General features: G+C 38.5%; 3 protein-coding genes across 6 annotated transcripts in view; 2 read left to right on the top strand and 1 right to left on the bottom strand.

Annotated features, from left to right (window-relative positions):
* Positions 1 to 9,216, top strand: part of magi3a (membrane associated guanylate kinase, WW and PDZ domain containing 3a) — a 132,924-nt gene extending 123,708 nt beyond the window's left edge. For 2 of the 4 annotated variants that reach the window (XM_044128646.1, XM_044128638.1), the window contains exons 17-21: positions 61 to 154; positions 2,563 to 2,638; positions 2,728 to 2,865; positions 3,204 to 3,342; positions 5,610 to 9,216. In XM_044128646.1, the coding sequence (XP_043984581.1) occupies positions 61 to 154; positions 2,563 to 2,638; positions 2,728 to 2,865; positions 3,204 to 3,342; positions 5,610 to 6,553 (1,391 nt within the window). In that variant the 3' untranslated portion in view covers positions 6,554 to 9,216. Of the gene's footprint in view, positions 1 to 60; positions 155 to 2,562; positions 2,639 to 2,727; positions 2,866 to 3,203; positions 3,343 to 3,609; positions 3,703 to 5,609 lie in introns of all 4 variants that reach the window. The other 2 variants (XM_044128652.1, XM_044128659.1) reach the window with 2 other exon arrangements.
* A 98-nt stretch (positions 9,217 to 9,314) lies between these two features.
* On the top strand, positions 9,315 to 19,414 carry LOC122838217 (lysine-specific demethylase 9). Its single transcript, XM_044128685.1, has 8 exons — positions 9,315 to 9,378; positions 9,682 to 10,527; positions 11,512 to 12,179; positions 14,443 to 14,580; positions 15,299 to 15,441; positions 15,528 to 15,695; positions 16,200 to 16,308; positions 16,385 to 19,414. Exons 2-8 carry the CDS (start codon positions 9,927 to 9,929, stop codon positions 16,907 to 16,909), a joined length of 2,352 nt encoding a protein of 783 aa, XP_043984620.1. The 5' UTR covers positions 9,315 to 9,378; positions 9,682 to 9,926; the 3' UTR covers positions 16,910 to 19,414.
* The window catches only part of ptpn22 (protein tyrosine phosphatase non-receptor type 22), a 19,950-nt gene continuing 18,643 nt past the window's right edge, over positions 18,747 to 20,053 (bottom strand). The window contains exon 26 of the mRNA XM_044128672.1: positions 18,747 to 19,422. Coding sequence (XP_043984607.1) covers positions 19,361 to 19,422 — 62 coding nt within the window. The 3' untranslated portion in view covers positions 18,747 to 19,360. The remainder of the gene's footprint in view (positions 19,423 to 20,053) is intronic.

Genomic DNA, 20,053 nt, shown 5'->3' with positions numbered 1-20,053 from the left:
CTTCTTCTTTCTATTGCTAATGGGTGAACACGCCTGTTGATGCTTTCTCTGTCCTTACAGAAGGCGCTCCTCCATCTGGAACAAATTCAGTAAAGCAGAGTCCTTCAATCCAACATAGAGCCATGGGCCAACAGCCTTCCAGTCATCTAGAGAGGTAGAGTAACACACAGCAATTTGCAATAGGTTAAGTCGGCTTGAACAGAAAAAAAATTCAAAAATAAACTCCAAAGTGCTTGTAATTTTGATAAAATTTTCTAGTAGATTTTAAATAGGTCATGTTTTTTCTTTGATTTTGAGTTTAGCCATCGCTAATTGCTAAAAATGTCATCAACTCTAAAATTAAAACATACAGTTCCTGTAAAGCCATTTTCTAATTTTTAGATAAATTAAGCAGTGATTGAATCTTGCTGTAGTTCAGAGGAACAGTCCAGTTTGGAAAGTCAAGAAAACAGAATATTGCTGAGTAAGAAAGATTAATAAAAATTCCCAGTTGACTGTCTTAAAGCTTCTGGAAGACATGGCGCTCTGTATGTAGTAGTCATGCCGTTTGTCTTGTGTCCTCACCAAGCATTTCCTTAACAGATCGCAAATATTTAAACAAGCACCAAGTCCAGACAGTGGAAGAGTTAAAATACAGTTGTTCCTTAAAGGAGCACAGTGGATAGAGAACAAAATATTTCAGATTTTTGGGAGGAGAGTTCTCTGACCAACACTGTCCCTAAACATAAGATATCCTTAGTATGCTTTCTGGAAAGGTATGGGATTTTATTCAGGTATAATCCAAGTCGAGATACGTATAGGGGGAAAACTAGGCATAGAAAAATATTAGTCTTTTTTAAGACTTATTCTTCATTCCCTTGTCTCAAAGCTCAATCTATCCATTAGTCTACCTATTTACCTGTCCATCCTTAGAAATGTCTGGCAGAAGTTCTTAGTCACATGTTGTACTATATCGTAAAATAGTACAAATAATTCTTTTCAAATGGCACTTAAAATCCAAAATGAGTTGCTGCTGGCCATGCCCCTCAACACAATGTGTACATTTGCATGTAAAAATGGCTGCAAACAGATGGCACAATTTTTCAACCATACATCTTTGAAAAGCATTTTGCACAACCAACAAGAATGCAGCAAGTGGTTTCTGGATGGTAAGTCAGCAACAAAGCACTTGCCTTTTCTAGCAGCCATTGTACAGTGCATACAGCAGTACAAACGGGCTGGAGCTCCACGTGTGTTGCTAGGTAACGGATAGCAATTGTGACTTAGCAATTGGGAGGATTTTGAAATGACAAATATTCCAGGCTCCAAAAAACATGAAATTATTGCAAAAAAAACAACTGTGAGTTTTTTAAAGTACTTTGGCTGTTTTTAGAAGCAGTTGAGACAAAACTGGAAGCATAAAAAATGTGAAATATTTTGCATAAAAATTAAAACATCATTTTGTAAAACTATGTTTTCATAATAAAGCAGAAGAGTGAGCTTTGATCTGGTTTAATGTCAGACAGAGAAAAAACTATTATGCTTGTTTTTATACATCTCATTCCAACTGTAAAAGTATTATTTTGACACTTTGGAGTTTTATTACCTACATCTTGTTTTTAGCACCTTGGGGCTAATTAAGATGGCTTGCCCTCACTGCAGAAGGTTTTGTAAACTCAAGCCAAGGTGTTGTTTTTAGACATCAAATTAAAGGTTCTAAAGAAGCTCCCAAACTTCTGTTCATTTGTTTCCTTCTTCTTTATATTTCATATTTCTATGTAAAAGATGGTTCATAGAAATCATTTTATCACAACATGTCACTGTGTTGAATCAGAGAAATTTGTACACGCACATGAAACACGAGACAGCCCACTATTGGTTCTTCCACGTGAAATCACAAATTACCTCCCAAAGTCACAACTCTCCTCTGTTTCTGCACTACCATGGGGCTCATTATTATCTCCTGTGGTCTGTACACGTCTTGTTACCAAAGAGCACAGAGAATCCCCCAGTGGTCACTCCTTGGACAGAGAGGAAAGCAAAAGGGGAAGGATTAATGAACAGGCTTTCTTTCTTTTTGAACTTTCTTCAAACAAGATTACCTGTGCGAGAATCCTAAATCCTTTTTCAGTGGCTTCATTTGGACTTTGCATTAACGCCTTTTTTAATCACCAGAGCATGCCTTGGCTTTGGCTCAGCTCGGGCTCAGATATGAGCAGCGGCTGTCGGCTTCAGCTTGGCAGTCGGAAGTGAGCAAACTCTGCTCAGCACAGAGAATTTCTCAGCTCTTCAGATGGTGTGTCAACGCAGCAAAGTTCCCACAAAGGCATTGTAATGAGCTCTTCAAAGCATTAAAGCGTGCCACTGTTATCTGTCACGGAAATGTAAAAGCAACACAGCTCTTTGAAGGATTTATAGTTCTCAGTACATGCTGTAATGAAAGCAACAGAGAGAGGCTACACTGCTGTAATCACAACGTGGAGTGTGTAGATATTAACACCACTTCTTGTTTTAATCTAGTCTTCTAGTATTTCTTCTGTTTTGTGTCTCATTATAACATGTCTGCTGTTTTCTCTGTGGTAGGCCCACTGAGTCTGAGATGAGAAACTCACTTCAGCCGAACGAGATGGGAGCAATCGCCACATCTGGACCTAAACAGGTAAAAGTAGAGCTAGAATTGCACCTATTCAGCTTTGTTCCAAGGTTCCTCAGGTAACAAAGCTCACTTCCTTTGTGTTGGAACTGCAGGGCTGCTTTGTGGTGGAGCTGGAGCGCAGTCAGCGGGGCTTCGGCTTCAGTCTGAGAGGAGGAAAGGAGTACAACATGGGCCTCTACATCCTGCGCCTGGCCGAGGAGGGGCCTGCTCTTAAAGATGGACGGATACATGTGAGTTGGTTTAACAATGTTTCTCTGGCATCCTGATAAACCAGGTGATACCACAAGCTGATCCTAATAAACAACACACTGATCAGGGTTTCTTTGTATCCTGGGATAGTGTGGAATGTATTTAGTGTATTTATGAAGAGAGGAAAAAGTATCTCTTAAATATCTCTGTATTTCAACATTTGTTTGACATCCATCCCTCCACCAACCCATCCAGCAGTTTGTCTATCTGTCTATCCATCTGTCTGTCTGTATATCCATCCATCCATCCACCCTTCTGTATATGCATCCATCAAGCCATTTACAAGTATGCTTGTAAACTGAAACTATTGTAATTTCAGGTTGGGGATCAGATCGTGGAGATCAACGGCGAGGCCACTCAGGGCATCACACACACACGGGCCATCGAGCTGATCCAGGCAGGGGGCAACAAGGTTCACCTGCTGCTCCGACCCGGCCAGGGGCTCGTCCCAGATCACAGTGAGTCACAGCATCCATCCGCCTGCACACACATCAGATCAACAGCATATTAACCAGGCATACATTAGAGCGATATGTTTGGCAGGGAGCTGCATCCTGATTCACATGCATGAGTTTCAGGCTTCTCTTTAACCTTTCTCTCTTGCCATTCTCATCCAAAACTTCTAACTCGGTCTGCCTGTTGTGCTGTTTATCCTCCTTGCTTTCTCCCTGTTTCCTCTCTGGCACGGCTGTCTGTTTCTACCTTTTTATCTCTTCCTTCAATAGGTTCCAACTCTTCTTCCACCCTGTGCTTCTACATGAAACCAGAACATCACTAAAGGCCTCACTGCTTTTCTCGGTCTGTCTCTAATAAACTTGGTAAAACTTTTTGCCTCTAATTTTCAAGTCTCTCAGATTTCAAGTGCTGTCTATTGTGTACTTTTATATTAACTGAAATGATTACAGTGTCGTGCAAAAGTATTGACATCCCTTGAATGTTTCTAAGTGTCAGTGTGATTTTGTGTGATAGACTTGCAAGGAAAATGATACACAGTTTGTAATATTTCAACGATCTAAAAATCTGAAATGTGTGGCGTACATATGTGTTCACGCTCTTTTACTCTTCATTAACTTGTCCTGTGCAGCAGAGTAGCACTGAATTGTTGCCAAGGAGAAGTGCAACATTACAGCTCACAAGCTGTATTGCTCCACTTATGAAAAAAGTAATAATAATACTACAACAAAATTAAATCCACTGCAAACAAATTCTGCCAGAAGTTAGAAGTTAATACAAAATTCAGGCTTTTTTTCACCCGATTAATCACCCGACCTGGCAGTATGGTGACTCTGGAAGAGTGGCAGAGATCCACTGTGGATCCATTGTCCAATCCAGTATCCAAAGAAAAAATATATTAAAGTTGGTGGTTATAACATGAACAAATGTGAACATATCAGGAGTTATAAATAAATTTGCAAAGCACTATATGTATGACTCTTGACTTTAAAGCAGTGAGTCCAGTGGTAAAAAAGAACCAGAATGTGTCCACAATGCCACTGAACACGCCACATCCTCTTTTGTAAAAGAAAAGAACTGTAGAAAAGTTCTTAATCTGTTATTGATCAAAGAGTGACAGGTAATAACAGGATCTGTGTGCATTCACTGGCATCAGCCTTTTAATTTCAAAGACAAAAAGAAGAAATAATACGTATGAGTTGCTGCTCCGAGAAATCCAAAAAGCTCATTTCAGCGCCACTAAATTCATCGCTCAGCTTTTGTTTTTTGTTTTTTGTTTCTTTGTTCCTCTCTTGAATTTTTCTGCCTCCTGTATCAGCTCAGAGCCACGGCTGTGCGCTTCTTATCAGCTCGGTGGAAAATTGAAACGTCAGTCCCGGTTGAACCCTAGCACCCTTCCAGCTGATGCATATCTGAAGCTATAGGCCAATATTTAGATGGAGATTGCAAAGGCTTATTGCATAAAGTATGATGCTGCTTCTGTTGCATAATGTTTTAATTTGTCTTAATTTGAGTTGACTTTGCAACACATGAAGAGGTTTTAGTTTTAACATGATGTTTGAAATCCTGCAGTAGTGTCAGAGTGGCTCTCAAACGTTTAGACACCCCTTGAAAAATGCTTACGTTTTTATATATCCAAAGAGACAATGGAACTTTTTCCACCTTAAATGGTATTTAATTTATTCAGTTCTGCTATATGTGATTCCCTATGATTGCAAAACCTTAAGCTAAGAAGTTGTTAAATCAAAAGCAGCACCCAGACTTTGTTGGTTGATCCTTATTGTCTTTCAACATCTTGACTTGGTAATATTTGACCTCACTATCTTGCAAAAATCTGTCAGATGATGGAGACGTCTCTCTTCTAGTGACCCAACAAATTCAATTCTGGATTCGTCAAGGCCACTCCAAACCTTTTTTTCTTCAGCTGAAGCTTTCTATTGTTGATTTGGTGCTTGCTTGTATTCACTGTGATGTTGACAAGTAAAATCTTACCTAATCTTCAGCTTCCTAAAGGTTTTGGGCCAAATCTGATTCATTCATTTAGTTCCAGCTACAGAAAGCAACTACCACCACCATGTTTTTGTTATTTTCTAAATTATTGCAGAGGTTTTTGTTTTTTGTTTGAATTGTATGGAATAAATGTCTCGTTTTAACATTGGAAAAAGTTTTGAGATCATTTGAAATGGTGTCTAAACCACTGACGTCCAATTGATGCTTAGCAGAAATGTTTTTTCAATATATATATATATATACATATATACTTTTTTTCCAGGTACAAAAGACAAAGTAGCCATTCCAACAACAAGCTTTCCCAGACTCTCTGCATCCGATGACCAGCCATCTCCAGCTTCCCCATCCTCTAACTCAGGATGGTCACCATCTTCCTCCAAAGTATTTGCCCCTGATGAGCCATCAGCTGGGGATTATAGAGTGCCTGGTTTCCCCGGTGCTGGACAGGAGCATGGCAGACAAGCTAACCGATCAAGAGGACAGCAGGTCCCTACTCACAATCATAGGCGTTCTACTAGCCCTAGAAAAACTGGGCAGAGCGACTACAAATCTGGCAGTCCCAGGAAAGCAACAGAAGGTCAAATGGATAATGTGGAGCATTCTCAGAGCCCCCAAAAAACACTGGAGGACATGAGCAAGGAACGAAAAACTCCTGGGCAGAGAGACCAGCGCTCCTCTAGTCCAAGGAAGGGCCCCAAGAGGGAGCATGATCCTGTCCTGCATTCAAGGAACCCAGAAGACCCTCAGAGCCCCAGACGCCCAGCTGGACAACAGCCGGCTGGGGAAGCGAAAGACTTGAGACATAAGGTGGAGGATGCAACTTACTGGCAGGAGAAAGGGGCTGCAGAGAGTGGAGACAAAACCTGGGGGGCCAACGATCATCACAAGAAGGGAAAGCGAGCTGAGAAAGAGGCAATGGCGCAGAAATCCCACAGGGAGAGGGCAGGGACGGACACCGATCCGGCCACCACTGGCCAAAGGGGCGGAAGAGAAAGAGCTGAAAAGGAATATCCAGAGGCCAAGTATCAGGGGCCGACCGAGCAAGCAAACAGAAGGGACCCCAGAGGTTCCAGCAGTAGCATCCAGGATCCCAACTGCAACGGGACCAGCACCAGCAAGAAGGCTCCCATTACCCCCGGCCCTTGGAAAGTTCCCAGCTCGGCCAAGATCCAGTCCCACGTGGACTCCACATATGCAGACATCTGAAATCTCTCCACGGCTGGATGAAGACGAAGCTCGGCCTATGAGAGTCGAACACGGGTCGGAAAGATCGGCTCAAAATATAACCAGCAACATACCTTCTCATTTATACGTCGTTTTTTTTTTTTTTCTCACCCAGTTTGCCTCAGACGGTTTGCACCAACCTGCTGATCTCTGATATAAAACAAGTATTTGTACTTGACTCTGCTACACAGCCACGTCAGATGAGTTGTGAGCAAGGTCTTTGGAAGGAAATTTATTCTGTGCCAATCAGAGACTCCGGTTAAATGGAAGCTGCTCCTGATAGCACTCACTGTGAATCCGTTTGGAGGAGTCCAAATGAAGTGCTCACCCTGTCTACCCGAGCCACATGAAGGAATCTGTGTTTTTTTTGTGTTTACTTTTGAAGGATTACAAGCATACTCAAACACTCACAGCTTTTAAAGGATTTATTCACTGTTATAGTCCCAAAAGGGACCTTAGTTTTCTTCAAATGATCTAATTAGACAAACATTTTTTTTTTCTTTTCATTTTGAGAAGCCGATGAAAGCTGTGATTTGTGTGACTGCATCCGAACATGTGAAGTTATAAATCCCATGTTGGTGGGAGGACCACTATGAAGCTTTATATGCATCAATGAGCAGACCAGATACTTGTGGTTATAGATCTAATGTTTGTTTTTGTTTTTTTTGTACTTGTGTTGTGAAAATAATGTGAGAATTAAAGCAAACAGGATAGTCTACACACGCGTCCATGTCGAGTGCACTTAGGTGGAGGCCGAACATGTAAATACACATCATTGCTTAAACAAATCCCCATTTTAAAAGCCTCAGACTTTACATGATATCTCACGGTCTATAAGCAGCGTCATCCATCATGTTGTTCACTGTTAGCAGCACTGTGCCGATGTGTGTTTTATTTATTCCTTTAGGATCTAATGTACTTAATCTGAAAAATTTAATATTTAACAAAGTGATTACTCAAACATTGAACATATTTAGGATAAATAAATTAGCAGAGCCTGGTAAAAGTACAAACTTTCCTTTTTTAATTTGCATAAAACATTTTGATATCTGTATTTGTATTATAAATAGAGGCACAAAAAAAGATCAACCCTAGTTCAAATGTTTGATATATATACAATGCCAGATGCATGCATTGGCACTCCTGGTAAAGATGTCCAAAAAGCCATGAAATCTTTGAATATTGTATTGCAGAGGCATCATTTCAGACCAATATTTTTAAAAAGTACATCCCTTGTTAAGATAATCATCTTTATGATTATATGAATAATAATTATGTTGTTCTGGCCAATTTCTTTGGAAGACAAATTGGCCCACAGCATACATATCCTCCACCATGCTTAACTGTGAGGGGGTTTTTTGTTGTTGTTTTTTTTTACATATTTTTATACTTTGTTTTAAAGGAAACTCACCTTAAGTGTTAGCTGCCAAAAGGTTTAACAATACTCTTATCTGAGCAAGAGTTTACTCTGCTGCAGTGCTTCAAGGATAACCTTTGCATACCAACTTCCCTACCATCCTCCTCACTGTGAGTAGGAAACTTGCCTTTGTCCAAGAAAAGTGACTCTGTCTTCATACCACTAGGAAATTAAAAATTGTGAATTATTAAAATGTTTCTATACACAGACCAACTTAAAAAAAACAACAACCTCTGCTTACATATATCTTTAAACTAATTGCAAGGGTACTCATAACTATTATTTTGTTAGATAAAATGTTTTTCTTCACAAAATAGATGTCCTAAAGAATATGTTTCTTCTTCAATTTTCTTATTAAGATTGTTCCACTGCAATAAAAACAAACTTATTTTAAGGCTTTTTACACATCTTTTACCAATGTTGCCAATCATTGTGACTGGTGCTGTATTTTACTGTATATTAAACTCAAAGTGTAAATCTTAACATTTATTTCCAACATGGTTGTCAAGGTTGTTTTATACACAAAACCAGACCCTTAAACGAATCAAACTAATCTTCACTTTTGACATGAAAGCTGCTTGTTTGTGATTGCAGACACATCTACATAATGTGAAAATGTCTGCTCTGATTCTTTGGTAGCCTAATGGGAGGTTCTGATCAAAATGGGATTTAGTCTGGTGTTAAACAATGTAAAAGTTACAAAAGCATTGACAACAACAACTGTGCTCCACCAATAAGAAAAAGAAATGTAGCGTTTCGGTATTCCTACTGTGGACTAGAGTGACATCTAGTGCTCCAACCTCTGTTCTGCACAAACAAGTCAGCTTTAACCCCAACCCTCACCCCCCTGCCTGCATATGAAGACGTAACATGTGTTTGTCTGTGAGGCCGCTGAATAATTTATTGTCTGTTTCCATGTTGATATGATGGGCTACTGTCATTTTTACTGTTCATATCTTTACCATGTCTGATGCTGTGGCCTTGCATTGCTCCAACATATACAAAAGTCATAGTTTTGACATCATTGTAGTTGTAAATGTTTATAAATTGTACAGCACCTGTATAAAAAATGCCTTCATGAAGAAAAAAAAAATCTATGTAAATTGTTCCATTATTTTTTTAAGGGAGATGAGAGGAAATGTTATGCAATGGGTGAAAAAAAAGAAATAAATTGATCATGGCATACTGTTCATGCACTGATAAATAAAGGTTTACGGATTAAATATAACAGAGTTCAAGTATTTCATTCTGTCTCATACCAGGCAATGTTAGTAAAAAGGTTTACAGCATACACATCCTGTTAATTTCACAATCTTCAACACCAACAGACAGTGTACTGCAGAATACAGAAGATGACATTTGAAAAGATGGAAGACTACAGAAACAACAGGTACGCTGAAGACTAAACAAACCTTTCACTTATTTTGAACATTTCCTTATGGACACATTGACTTTCTTTACTATAATTAACCCATGTTTGCTCCGTGAAAAATCACAGTATCATTCTGAAATGTACATTGTTTTTCAGTTTGGGTTAACTACAACTGTTATTTTTTAAATTATTATTATTACATTTGTTTATCTAGTTTGTTTGCTTTTTGTGGGGGGCGGTTGTACGTTCTTGACCGTTTTTTTAAACCCTATGTTTTCTTTATTTTAATTTTCTGCTGATAAATGTTCACTAACGGTTCAGCGTCTCCCGCCTGGAAGCACTCCCTCTTGTGGGTGTGATAAAATTAACCATGACGTCAGCTGACCGAGAAGAGTGCGTGCGGAGCCGCACGCAGTCACCTTAAGTTCAACTACAACTCCCAAGAAGCCATCCGACAAATGCGAACTACAAAAACCATAATGCAACCAAAACGCATGCGCAGCATCGTCAAAAATGTTTAACTTGACTACAAATTGTTCGGATAAGAACTACAAAGTGTCGCGGGCATGCGCAGTATAAGCCCCGAGCCCTTTAAACATACTGTACGTGCAAAGATGGCAGCTCAAGTCGACTTGGTCCGTGTGAAAGTGAACGACGAACGGATAAGGGACAACTATGACACATTCATCAAAGAGAAGAAAAAAAAGAAGAAAAGGGATTTGTCGCCGTCAGCCGACAAAAGAGAAAGATTTGAGAAAGAGGTGAAAAAGGTGAAGCTCCATCATCATCATCACCACCACAACCACCAGCAGCAGCACGCCGAGAACCGGAGCCACCAACCGCATCAGCTGCAGCAGAACCCCAAAGCCCAGAACTTCAGCCCGGATAAACACGTTCTCCACATCCACCACCACCATTACCTCCACGGCCACCACCATCACGCTCTCACCAACGGTACCAAGAAGAGCCCACAGCCCGCTTTCCCAGCTCAGAAGCGAGCCGTCCCCCCTCAGCCACCTGCGCTCTTCACTTTCACGCCCCTCAAAGTGGTGAAGGCCCAGCCGCAGGAGCTCAAAGACAAGCACCGGGAGAAGGAGCACAAGCTGAAGCTGAAGAAGGAAAACTCGGAGGCTAACGTGAAGCTTCCTGAACTGAAGAAGAAAAAAGGTGAGCTTATTATTTGAGTGTTAACGGCTAGAAGCCGTTTAATAACACCAGATCATCACATCACATATGTCAACAGTAGCTTGTAAACGGACAGTTTTAGCTAGCTTAGTTTATTATATAGCCAGTTCAGCAGAATACAAGGATGGTAGTGTTTACATTTTAAACATCTTAGCTGACAGTTTAAAATTAGCCTTTCTTTTCAGTGAATGAGCAATGAATTTTAAATTAGTAATTTTAATTTAATCTCTAAGCACTCGTTTACCTCTATTTGCTGTATATATGTACCATTATTTTTGCACTATTCATTTTATTATAAATTACTACACATATATTGTTTACAAGCTTTTATTTAACCTATTTATTCAGCTTTCAAATTAGGTTTATTATCATTTTATTTATGTATCCATTGTCTGTCCTTTGTATTTAACTAATTTTAGTTTTCATTCTGTAGTTATTCTTTAGTAAGAATGTACATTATTGTATTTTCTCTAGATTAATCCTGTTTAATACATTGACAGATTTGGATATTTTGGGGCTTTTTTACCTCTTTTGAATATGTCTTTACCTGTTTGTTTTTTAACAGGTTTTCAAGCTTATGTAACTGCTTATATAGCATAAAGTTGTAGAAAAAGTGCTACACTATTAAAGTTTCTTTGAGTTATTGATTGATAGATTTTGATTTTGTCTTTAAAAATGGCAGAAATGCATATTGTGTTTGTGTTGTGGTATCTTGTCTTTACAAACATTTATACTTTATTCTAACCTCAGAATCACAAATGCTAAGTAAAAACATCACTTAGAACAAGATATTCTATTATTAAGTAGCAGAGATGCTATATATTAAGAAAATATGGCATTGAGAGATTGAAGTTGATTACTGTTTTGGAGATATTGATTGCGATTAACTCAGTTTATTTTTCAGCAACACAAACAACTCTCTCAGCTTTTCTAATTTTGTCTGACTTTTTAATCGTGTATTTTCAGAGTTGATGCCCAACAATGAAAATGGAAAGTCTCTAACACTAAAGGAATATCTTCTGAAGAAGAAGAAAAAGAAGAAGAAGCATCGTGACGATGATCAGGGTGCTAAGAAGGTCCGACATCTGCACACCAAAGCGGTTCAGACTGTATGTGCTGGGCTTGGGGCTGACCTCACAGTCCCTGTTAACCCTGAAGCTCCGCTGCCCGGCGTGATAAAGCAAGAAAGCACTCGGCTTCCTGGCAGAGAACCTGCCGACAACTATCCACCTTACCTCCAAGCACTCAAAATGGGCCGCACTCCTTTCCTCTCGCATCAGGACCACTACATCCGCAGCTCCTGCCTCCAGACCGGTACCAGATATGGACGCTATATTCATGTGGAGAAGCAGCCCAACGGAGGCGGATCTGTGCTGCATGCTTATGCGGACGAGTTGGCATGCCTCAGTCCAGCTGAGATGGAAGAATTCGCCCGGGAGTTCCTGGAGCTGACCTTTGGTGAGAAGCCCAAAGGTGCAGCGGTCTACGCCTTGACCGTGATCCACGGCGCGGCTTCGTACCTGCCTGATTTCTTGGACTACTTTGCCTTCAACTTCCCCAACACACCTGTCAAAATGGAAATACTGGGCAAGAAAGACATTGAGACCACCACAATAAGCAACTTCCATTCTCAGGTACGTAGAGGAGGGGAAAAGAAAGGCAATGTTCTCAACACACCATGGCTTCAAATTTAAACAACCCAACACTCCTAGTGCTCGGTAGGCTGTGCGGTTATGTATTCTCTGATATATACACTGAAAAGCACCTTAAAAATCGCAGATCTTTAAAAAGTCTTAAATTCATGTATCTAAAATTAAGGCCTCAAAATGTCTTAAATTGATTTTTATAAAGTAAGATGATCTTCAATATTCTAATCACAGGTCTTAAATTTTGTCTTACAGGACTAATTAATCATATGACAGTGTTAGGGCCATACTAAGAAAACCTTTTTAAAAATTATAAGAAAAAAGTCATCATATTATGAGAATAAAGTCAAAATAACAGAAGAATAAAGTTGTAATAACATAATAAAGTTATCTTAAGATAATAAATTTATATGAGACTAAAGTCAATGTATTACTAACATAATGTAATATTACCAGAATAAAGTAATGTTATAACTTTATTCTCGTAATTTGATTTATTCTTTTATTTTTCTTGCCGTTACCATAATACTCAATAGTTTGTACATTTCTCACAACATTTAGGTATTAGACTCCATTCACAATGGGCTTAAGAAGGTCTTGAAAAGTCTTAAATTTAAGTTGGTGAAACCGGCAGAAACCCTGGTTGTGAGCTCAGCCTGTTTGTCCTTCACCACAATGGTGACAAAAAAACCAAAACTCGAAAAACTAGAATTCTGGCAAGTTTTATTTAGAAGAAACTTCTGCTCCAGTTCTGTACAAATACTACTCTTATTTATGCAAAAAAAATTTGTTAGTGCAAAACAACAGGCAGGTCAACCGTCATTTGCATAAAAACAAAACAATTTTGCTTTTATGTTTAGAAAAACAGCAGCAGTAGGAACTAGCATTTCTCATTTGTTTACTTTCCAGTATGAGAAGAAGTAATCTGCCATCAGTCCTCTGTGTATGTAAGGGCTGTAAGCTCTGGCTGATGATGATTGTATGTCATTGTGTAATATTTCCCTCTATGCTGACTGCTGTACATGGAAAACATGTGCCAGCAGGTACCAGTTTACACACTAGGACAGGTATGTCACAATGACTATAAGACATTAAAGATTAAAAAACAATTCTAAATGTGGCTAAGAAGCAGTACATTACTGGAAAAAAAACTTTGAAACTTCTAGATCAATTAAAAATTGTGAAAGCCAACAAAGTAGTAAATTTGTATTGTTAAAAGTAAAAAATTATAATGCTAAAGCTGGAATGTTTTTCAACATTGTACTGTTGACGATTCTGCACAGGGACATGTTGCCCTGATACAGGAAAAGAGCCCAGAGGCCCCACTTAACTTTGGAAAATATCCAGATGCATTTCAGTGTCTGGGGAGTTCTGGTATTTTGGTTCCAAATGTCTGACTTTAAAACCTCAGAAAAACGTTTTTTGTTTTTTTTTTTAATTGAAAATCGCAATGTCCGAAAATAGCTTAGTTTTAACATTGTACATTGTCGGCTTTTAATTTTTCTTTTTCACATCCGATAAAGTTCTCTTTTTTTGTCTTTAGAAAATATGTGAAATTAATGTAAAAATATTGAGGCTTGTTTGGTAAAAATGTATTTCTTTATGGCCACATTTGAATGTTTTTCATTAATCTACAATCGCAACAATTTTCCGCTGTACTTACTAAGCACTAAGAGTTCAGCATGTAACATTTTATCTGTAGCTCTACACAGTTTTAACAATCTGGAACTCGGGTGCAAATAACCGAATGGGTTAATGGGATTCACACACTGTGCTCTACATTACTGGTGTGTAAATGTGGGCGTATCAGAAAGCCATTAGTAGTAATGTGGATTTCTAAAGGATTTTAGAGCAGAACCTGTCGTTTCTGGCAAGTGACTAATTGTGACAGTTTTTGTTCTGCTGAAAGGAAAAGACAGACTTCATCCAGTGAAGTCTGGATGATTTTATTTATTCTCATACTATCTGCTTGATGGAACAGCTGTGTTTTTATTATATATTCAGTACTAAAACTGTAATTATCAAGAGAAAACTCAAGTTACTAATAATGATTGCTGTATTGTCATTGTACAGGATGCAGTGCAACTGTGTTAAACAAAAAAAGCAAAAGTAAAAAAAAATGCAATAAATCTTTAAAAAATGTATTTTTATGGCCCTTAATTGCTTTCATCATTCGAATTGAGAAAATATTATTTTAGCTTATTGATAAGTAGCTTGTAGCTCTTAAAGGTTCCTTTACTTCTTTCCCCAGGTGAGCCGGACGTATTGTTCTGGAACGTACCGAGCCGGACCCATGAGGCAGATCAGCCTGGTCGGTGCCGTGGACGAAGAAGTTGGAGATTATTTCCCAGAGTTCTTGGACATGCTGGAGGAGTCGCCTTTTCTCAAGGTGGGAGAGAGATTTATTTTCCTCTTCTTGCAATAGCTTCTGTAAGAGTTTATTTTTATAGCACAGCAGCTTTATCACTTGAACACAAGTTTGTATTAGTATTTCAGAGCAAGGTAAGCAAAAAAGTATGCAATCTGTTGTTTATAGTGTCAAAATAACAGCTTATTTTTAAAACAAACTGAAAGAAAAGCTACTTAGCTAAATTATTTATATTCATCTCATCTTGATTTTTACTTTGACTTATATATATTAAGAACATATGCATGCTTTGGAAAGATATTAAGAAAATATGGATATCCATTGGCAGCTGGGAGATATGCAGAAACAGAGATGATGCAAGCTAAAAGTTCTTGAATTGTAATAAGAAAAATTTTAAAAAGCCTCAAAGGCTTATTAACTATGTGCAAATGAGTTTCATTCTAGAAAATTAACATGAAGGGAAAAAATGTCTGCAACAACCAAAACTGCCAGAAGAGGGAGACATTCTATATTTTAAATGTTATTTATATGTTGTGCAAATGTTATTCAAAATGTACTTTTGATGCCGTTACTTTTTGTAAATTCATTGTATATTGGGCTCAGGTTAGTTATGAAACAAATTTCATTAAGTCTTGAAAATTATTTTAGTATTCTGGCATATATTGTCTTTTAGTTGCAGAAATTACCTTGAATCCTGCCCATTTAAATGTATTGTCTGTATCTGTGAATGGTTTTGTAGATGACCCTGCCTTGGGGAACCCTCTCCAGTCTGAAGCTGGACTGTCGCTCTCAGAGTGACGACGGACCCATCATGTGGGTCCGACCGGGAGAGCAAATGGTTCCAACGGCTGATATGCCCAAATCTCCATTTAAGCGTCGCAGGTAAGAGCTTATGCAAGAAAGTTGGACATCTACCTCTAACTGAAAGGAAAATTTTATTTATCTATTTATTTATTTTATTATTTTAGATCTATGAATGAAATCAAAAACCTGCACTACCTACCGAGGGCCAGTGAACCCAGAGAGGTTCTGTTTGAAGACCGGACTAAGGCCCATGCTGATCATGTAGGTCAGAGTTTCGACTGGCAGAGCACAGCTGCGGTGGGGGTCCTGAAGGCTGTGCACTTTGGAGAAGGGTGCGTTTCCTCAAGCATAATCAAATTTGCCTCACCTTTGTTTACTACACTGCAGAAACACTTAATCTTAACTAATATGTTTGACCAGTTTTTTGTACAAATATTTTTGTATACTTGTAATGAGGCGAAACTAACTTACAAGTAATGTTTCAGCAAGATACTGGAGCTTGTTTCAAAAGAAATAATTTCTTAATATTGGTTTTCAAAAAAGTTCTAGTTCTACTGGCAGATTTCTTCACCTATAACATGGAAAATGTCTAATTATAATCTGCCAGTGTAGCTATTATTTTTTTAAAGAATACTAGTTCATTCTAAACTTTTCTTGCTGATAAGTAAGTTACTTGTAAATTAGTTTTGTCTTGTTTCATATGTACTAAGAGATTTTCACTTCAAACTAGCCAAAAGTACTTGGCAAGGTTTTATGTTATTGCAGTGTAGTTGATTCCCCAAACCATAATATAAGAAGATTATTTACTTGTTTATTTTCAATGTGATCTCTTAAAGGGATAACCGCCCTCGGATTACCAAGGATGTGGTGTGTTTTGATGCTGGGGACTTTAACGAGGTTGTCCAGAGGCTGCAGCTGGATCTTTATGAGCCCCCAGTTTCTCAGGTAAATTCAGATTCCAGTTAAAAATAATGTATTTTTTTCTGTATATCTTTAATAATGTGTGTGTGTCTTGGTGAAGTGTGTCCAGTGGGTGGATGACGCCAAGCTGAATCAGCTGAGGAGGGAAGGAATCCGCTACATCTGTGCTCAGCTCTGCGACGACGACATTTACTTCATCCCCAGGAATGTCATCCACCAGTTCAAGACGGTGTCAGCCGTCTGCAGCCTGGCCTGGCACATCCGCCTCAAACAGTACCACTCTGCTGAAGACACGGATGCCACGGAGGAGCAACAGCAGCCCAAAGATCTCAGCCCCACATCAGGCCGAGTCTCCTTTTCCTCCCCTGCCAGACCGGACTCCACCCTCACCCCTTGTTCACGACGCCAGCCGGACAGCATCCACGGCGGGGTGGCCAAAACCGAGGAGCCCGAGTTCCAGAGGCCGGCCACGCCATCGAAGGATCCTCAGCCTGCCCCTCCTCAGCCCACCAAATCCACTCACCTCCCCCACCTTTACCCCACCTCGGTCCACTCTGGCTGCACACCCTCGAAGGAGCCCTCGCTGCCAAAGGCTAACGGCCACACCACGGCGATCCCTAAATGATCCCAGTCAGCCCTTCTTTCTTCCAGCTATTGCAGGAAGTATTTAAAATTTTTGACTAAATTTGACATCTGAGTCAATCAGGAAGCTTTTAAATTATTATTCTTTTTTATCTCATAATAATGGTGTGTTTTTGTCTTCTTTTTTTAACCTACTGTAATGTTATTGTTTAATGGGACAGAATAATATATATATTTAGTTATCGGATGTAAAGAATCTTATTATTTTTAAACTGATATTGTAAATTGCCACACGTGAAAGAAGCTTTTCATTTTATTTTATGGAGAAGTTGTTTCTCAAAAACTAATTCATCCATTAACCTGGTGTGCTTGGTCATTGAACCCAGAATTTGTAGCAGGACTGGCCACAAGCTAGCCTAACCCTGGCCACACTGAGCAGGCATTACACAAAGTAACTTCTTACAACACCAAGCACATACCAAGCAGCTATGTGCTTGGTATTCTGACACCACTCTATCTTCAACAAAAAAAATGGATCTTACCAGAGGCAACTTATACCATGTTCTGCACACTAAAACCTAAAACTATGGCATGATTAGTCTCTATCCTGTAAAGATTAGTATGAGCAAAACTGCCAATGAAGCTGCAAAGAAGTGCCCACACCTCCAAATTGCACATGTTGACTTGTTGCTAAGCACCTGAGGGAAGATTAAGGTTTTCTGTTGTCTGCAGTTCAATATGTTTGGGAAAATTGTTTTGAGAGAAGAGGAAGCACGAATAGTGTCTCATTAATTTCATCAATTAATTTCTTTGTTGCGACAAAAAAAAGAAGGAAGTGTTTTCCGAGGTATGATCCTTCACAGCAGTGCTGTACATGGTAGAGGACATCCAGGATTCTCAAGTTTAAAATGAAGTTCCACATTTTCTGATTTGATACTTGTGGGTGAGTATCCAGTTTGCAGTAGGGTGACATTTGTCTTTAAACTGAAATGACCTTTTCTGAGATCCCGAAGGCCGTCTGAAGCCGCTATAAAGTGGACTAATTTCCCCTTTAAAAGCATCATGCAATTATGTTAGTAAACTTAAGGCACTTAAATCTTTTTTGCCAGCTATGAGTTTGTATTTATAAAGTCATAATTCAAACATTGTTTTATATGTGAACTCGTTTACTTGTTTATATCTTTTTTTAAAAATATGTATTTTCTGCAGATTCTGATTTCTGATCTGGTATCTCAAGCATCTTTTAATCACAAAGGAACTGCAAAAGTTGCACTTAGCAATAATAGTCAGTCATTTTTCATGTTTAGAATGAAAATGGAGTGTAATATGTTGTTGTGATAGCTGAGATTATGTGAATGTTGTAATGGTTTTATTGTTTTTTTAATAAAATCCTTCGTAAGGTGATGACTTTAGGTAGTTTTAGAAAGAATGTGTAGGATGAAGGCTAGAAATTATGTTCCAAAGTGTCCAGACATTGGATTGAGATTGAGGCCTTTAGTTTCTTGTTTTCAGAATGATGTTTAGAAGGAAGAAAGTGACGTCGTGCTACTTAGTGCCTTTTGCATCAATAGCTGAACTTAACACTGAAGGCTTCTATTTTTTTGACGACTAAAATGGGAAATAAGTACCTGGTAGCAAATACTTTACACATAATAGTTTGGCTTTCCTAAATCACAGAATGGATTGTTTGCTATGTTATTATGGCCTCCATATAGTCTTGACTTTTTGTAGCTCATCTTTCTTGAAGATTTTTAGATTTAGTTTTTTTTCCCCTAACTTGTTGGCATCTTAAATTACAGACAGAAAGATACAGGATGTATACATTGTTTGCCATTGTAAAATAATCCAATTATGCTTAAATAGGAAAAACACAATTGGAATGCAAAGAGATATTTTTTAATAAATAAATGTGCAGTTGCAGCATATCCATATGCATGGCATTCAATATTTATCAGGATAAACGTTTTATCATATCGCTTTTAAATAATATAGCAAAGAAGCACTGAACGATGAGAAGTCTGCTCTGTTTGAAAGACAAAGTGCAGCTCTCATAAGGATTCGTTATACCCGTTTTCTTGTTTCACACTGAAAGCATACATGCGATCACAATCATCACACACATGGACATTTAAATTTAGTCCCATCACATAATGCAACAGCTTTGCCTTGAGCACAAAATTTAACTTAAACCTATGGAAACTCACTCCAAGCGGTTTCTCATATGCGAATATTTAAAGTCCCACTTGAGTCGATGTTGCTTTTTGTTTTATAGAAGGCACTGTTCAGTAGTTAAAAATTTGCTTTACTTTATAAATTGCATAAAGACTGGGCCCTTCCTGTGTGTTTTCTGATGGAATGTGCTGCTGCACAGAACCTCCTCTTTCGGCTTTTCTTTGCTCTTCTTCTGCTGTGTCGGATGTTTTCTTGACAAATTTGTAATAAACCTGCTTCTGTCCCAAAGTCACTGAGTAGTGCAGTGTATCATTTTGTCTCTTCAGATCCAGGTCTCCGGATAGCTCCGAGGACCTTTTGGCTTTCCAAAACGGTTCCCAAATCCTGTGAAAGGCAAAGATGATTTCAGAAATTAGATCTGTGATGGTTTTGTTTTATCACCTTGCAAAAGTATTTTTTAACCCATTAGCTGCTTTTTATGATTCCCAGTGTGATTCCAGTGTGTTTTTAATACAAATTCAAAGAGTACTTTATTGAGCCAAAAGAATATGAAGTAGTAAATAAAGCAGTGAAATTAGGGGAAATTTCATGTGGTTGACAAACACAAAGATAAAGTATTGCATAATTGTGAAGTGGAAGTAAAACTACATCAGTGCGCAACTACTGACTTCACATATGTGTGTCAATTTTAATTCTTGCCACAAGTTCTCAATTTGTTTTTGGTCTGGACTTTGACTGGGCCACTTTAAGCAATGAATGTGCTACATTCATGCATTTATTTAACTTTTTATCAGTAAACTATTAAGAACAAGTTTTTATTTACAGTGACAACCTGACGGGATGGGAATTAAATAGTGTGGACAAACAGCATTAGCTTCATAAAAGCAAATGTGGTGGATTAGCATTGCTTTCCATCAAATGATGGTTTCATCCAGGGCATACTATTTTTGGAATATGTCATGACGATCATGAGATTGACAATCTTCAGTCAGAGGATTGATTGTGAAACTAACAG

This window comes from Gambusia affinis, linkage group LG01 (assembly GCF_019740435.1).
Source record: "Gambusia affinis linkage group LG01, SWU_Gaff_1.0, whole genome shotgun sequence".
Lineage (NCBI taxonomy): Eukaryota > Metazoa > Chordata > Actinopteri > Cyprinodontiformes > Poeciliidae > Gambusia > Gambusia affinis.
The sequence above is the reverse complement of the archived record's forward strand: the minus strand, read 5'-3'. Positions and strand labels throughout refer to the sequence as shown.

Excerpts from the sequence above, each read along its gene's own strand:
- LOC122838217 (XM_044128685.1), top strand. The coding sequence starts at position 9,927 with ATGCGCAGTATAAGCCCCGAGCCCTTTAAACATACTGTACGTGCAAAG. Across the intron at positions 14,581-15,298 it reads AGGAGTCGCCTTTTCTCAAG|ATGACCCTGCCTTGGGGAAC; the intron begins GTGGGAGAGAGA and ends ATGGTTTTGTAG. Across the intron at positions 15,696-16,199 it reads GCTGTGCACTTTGGAGAAGG|GGATAACCGCCCTCGGATTA; the intron begins GTGCGTTTCCTC and ends GATCTCTTAAAG.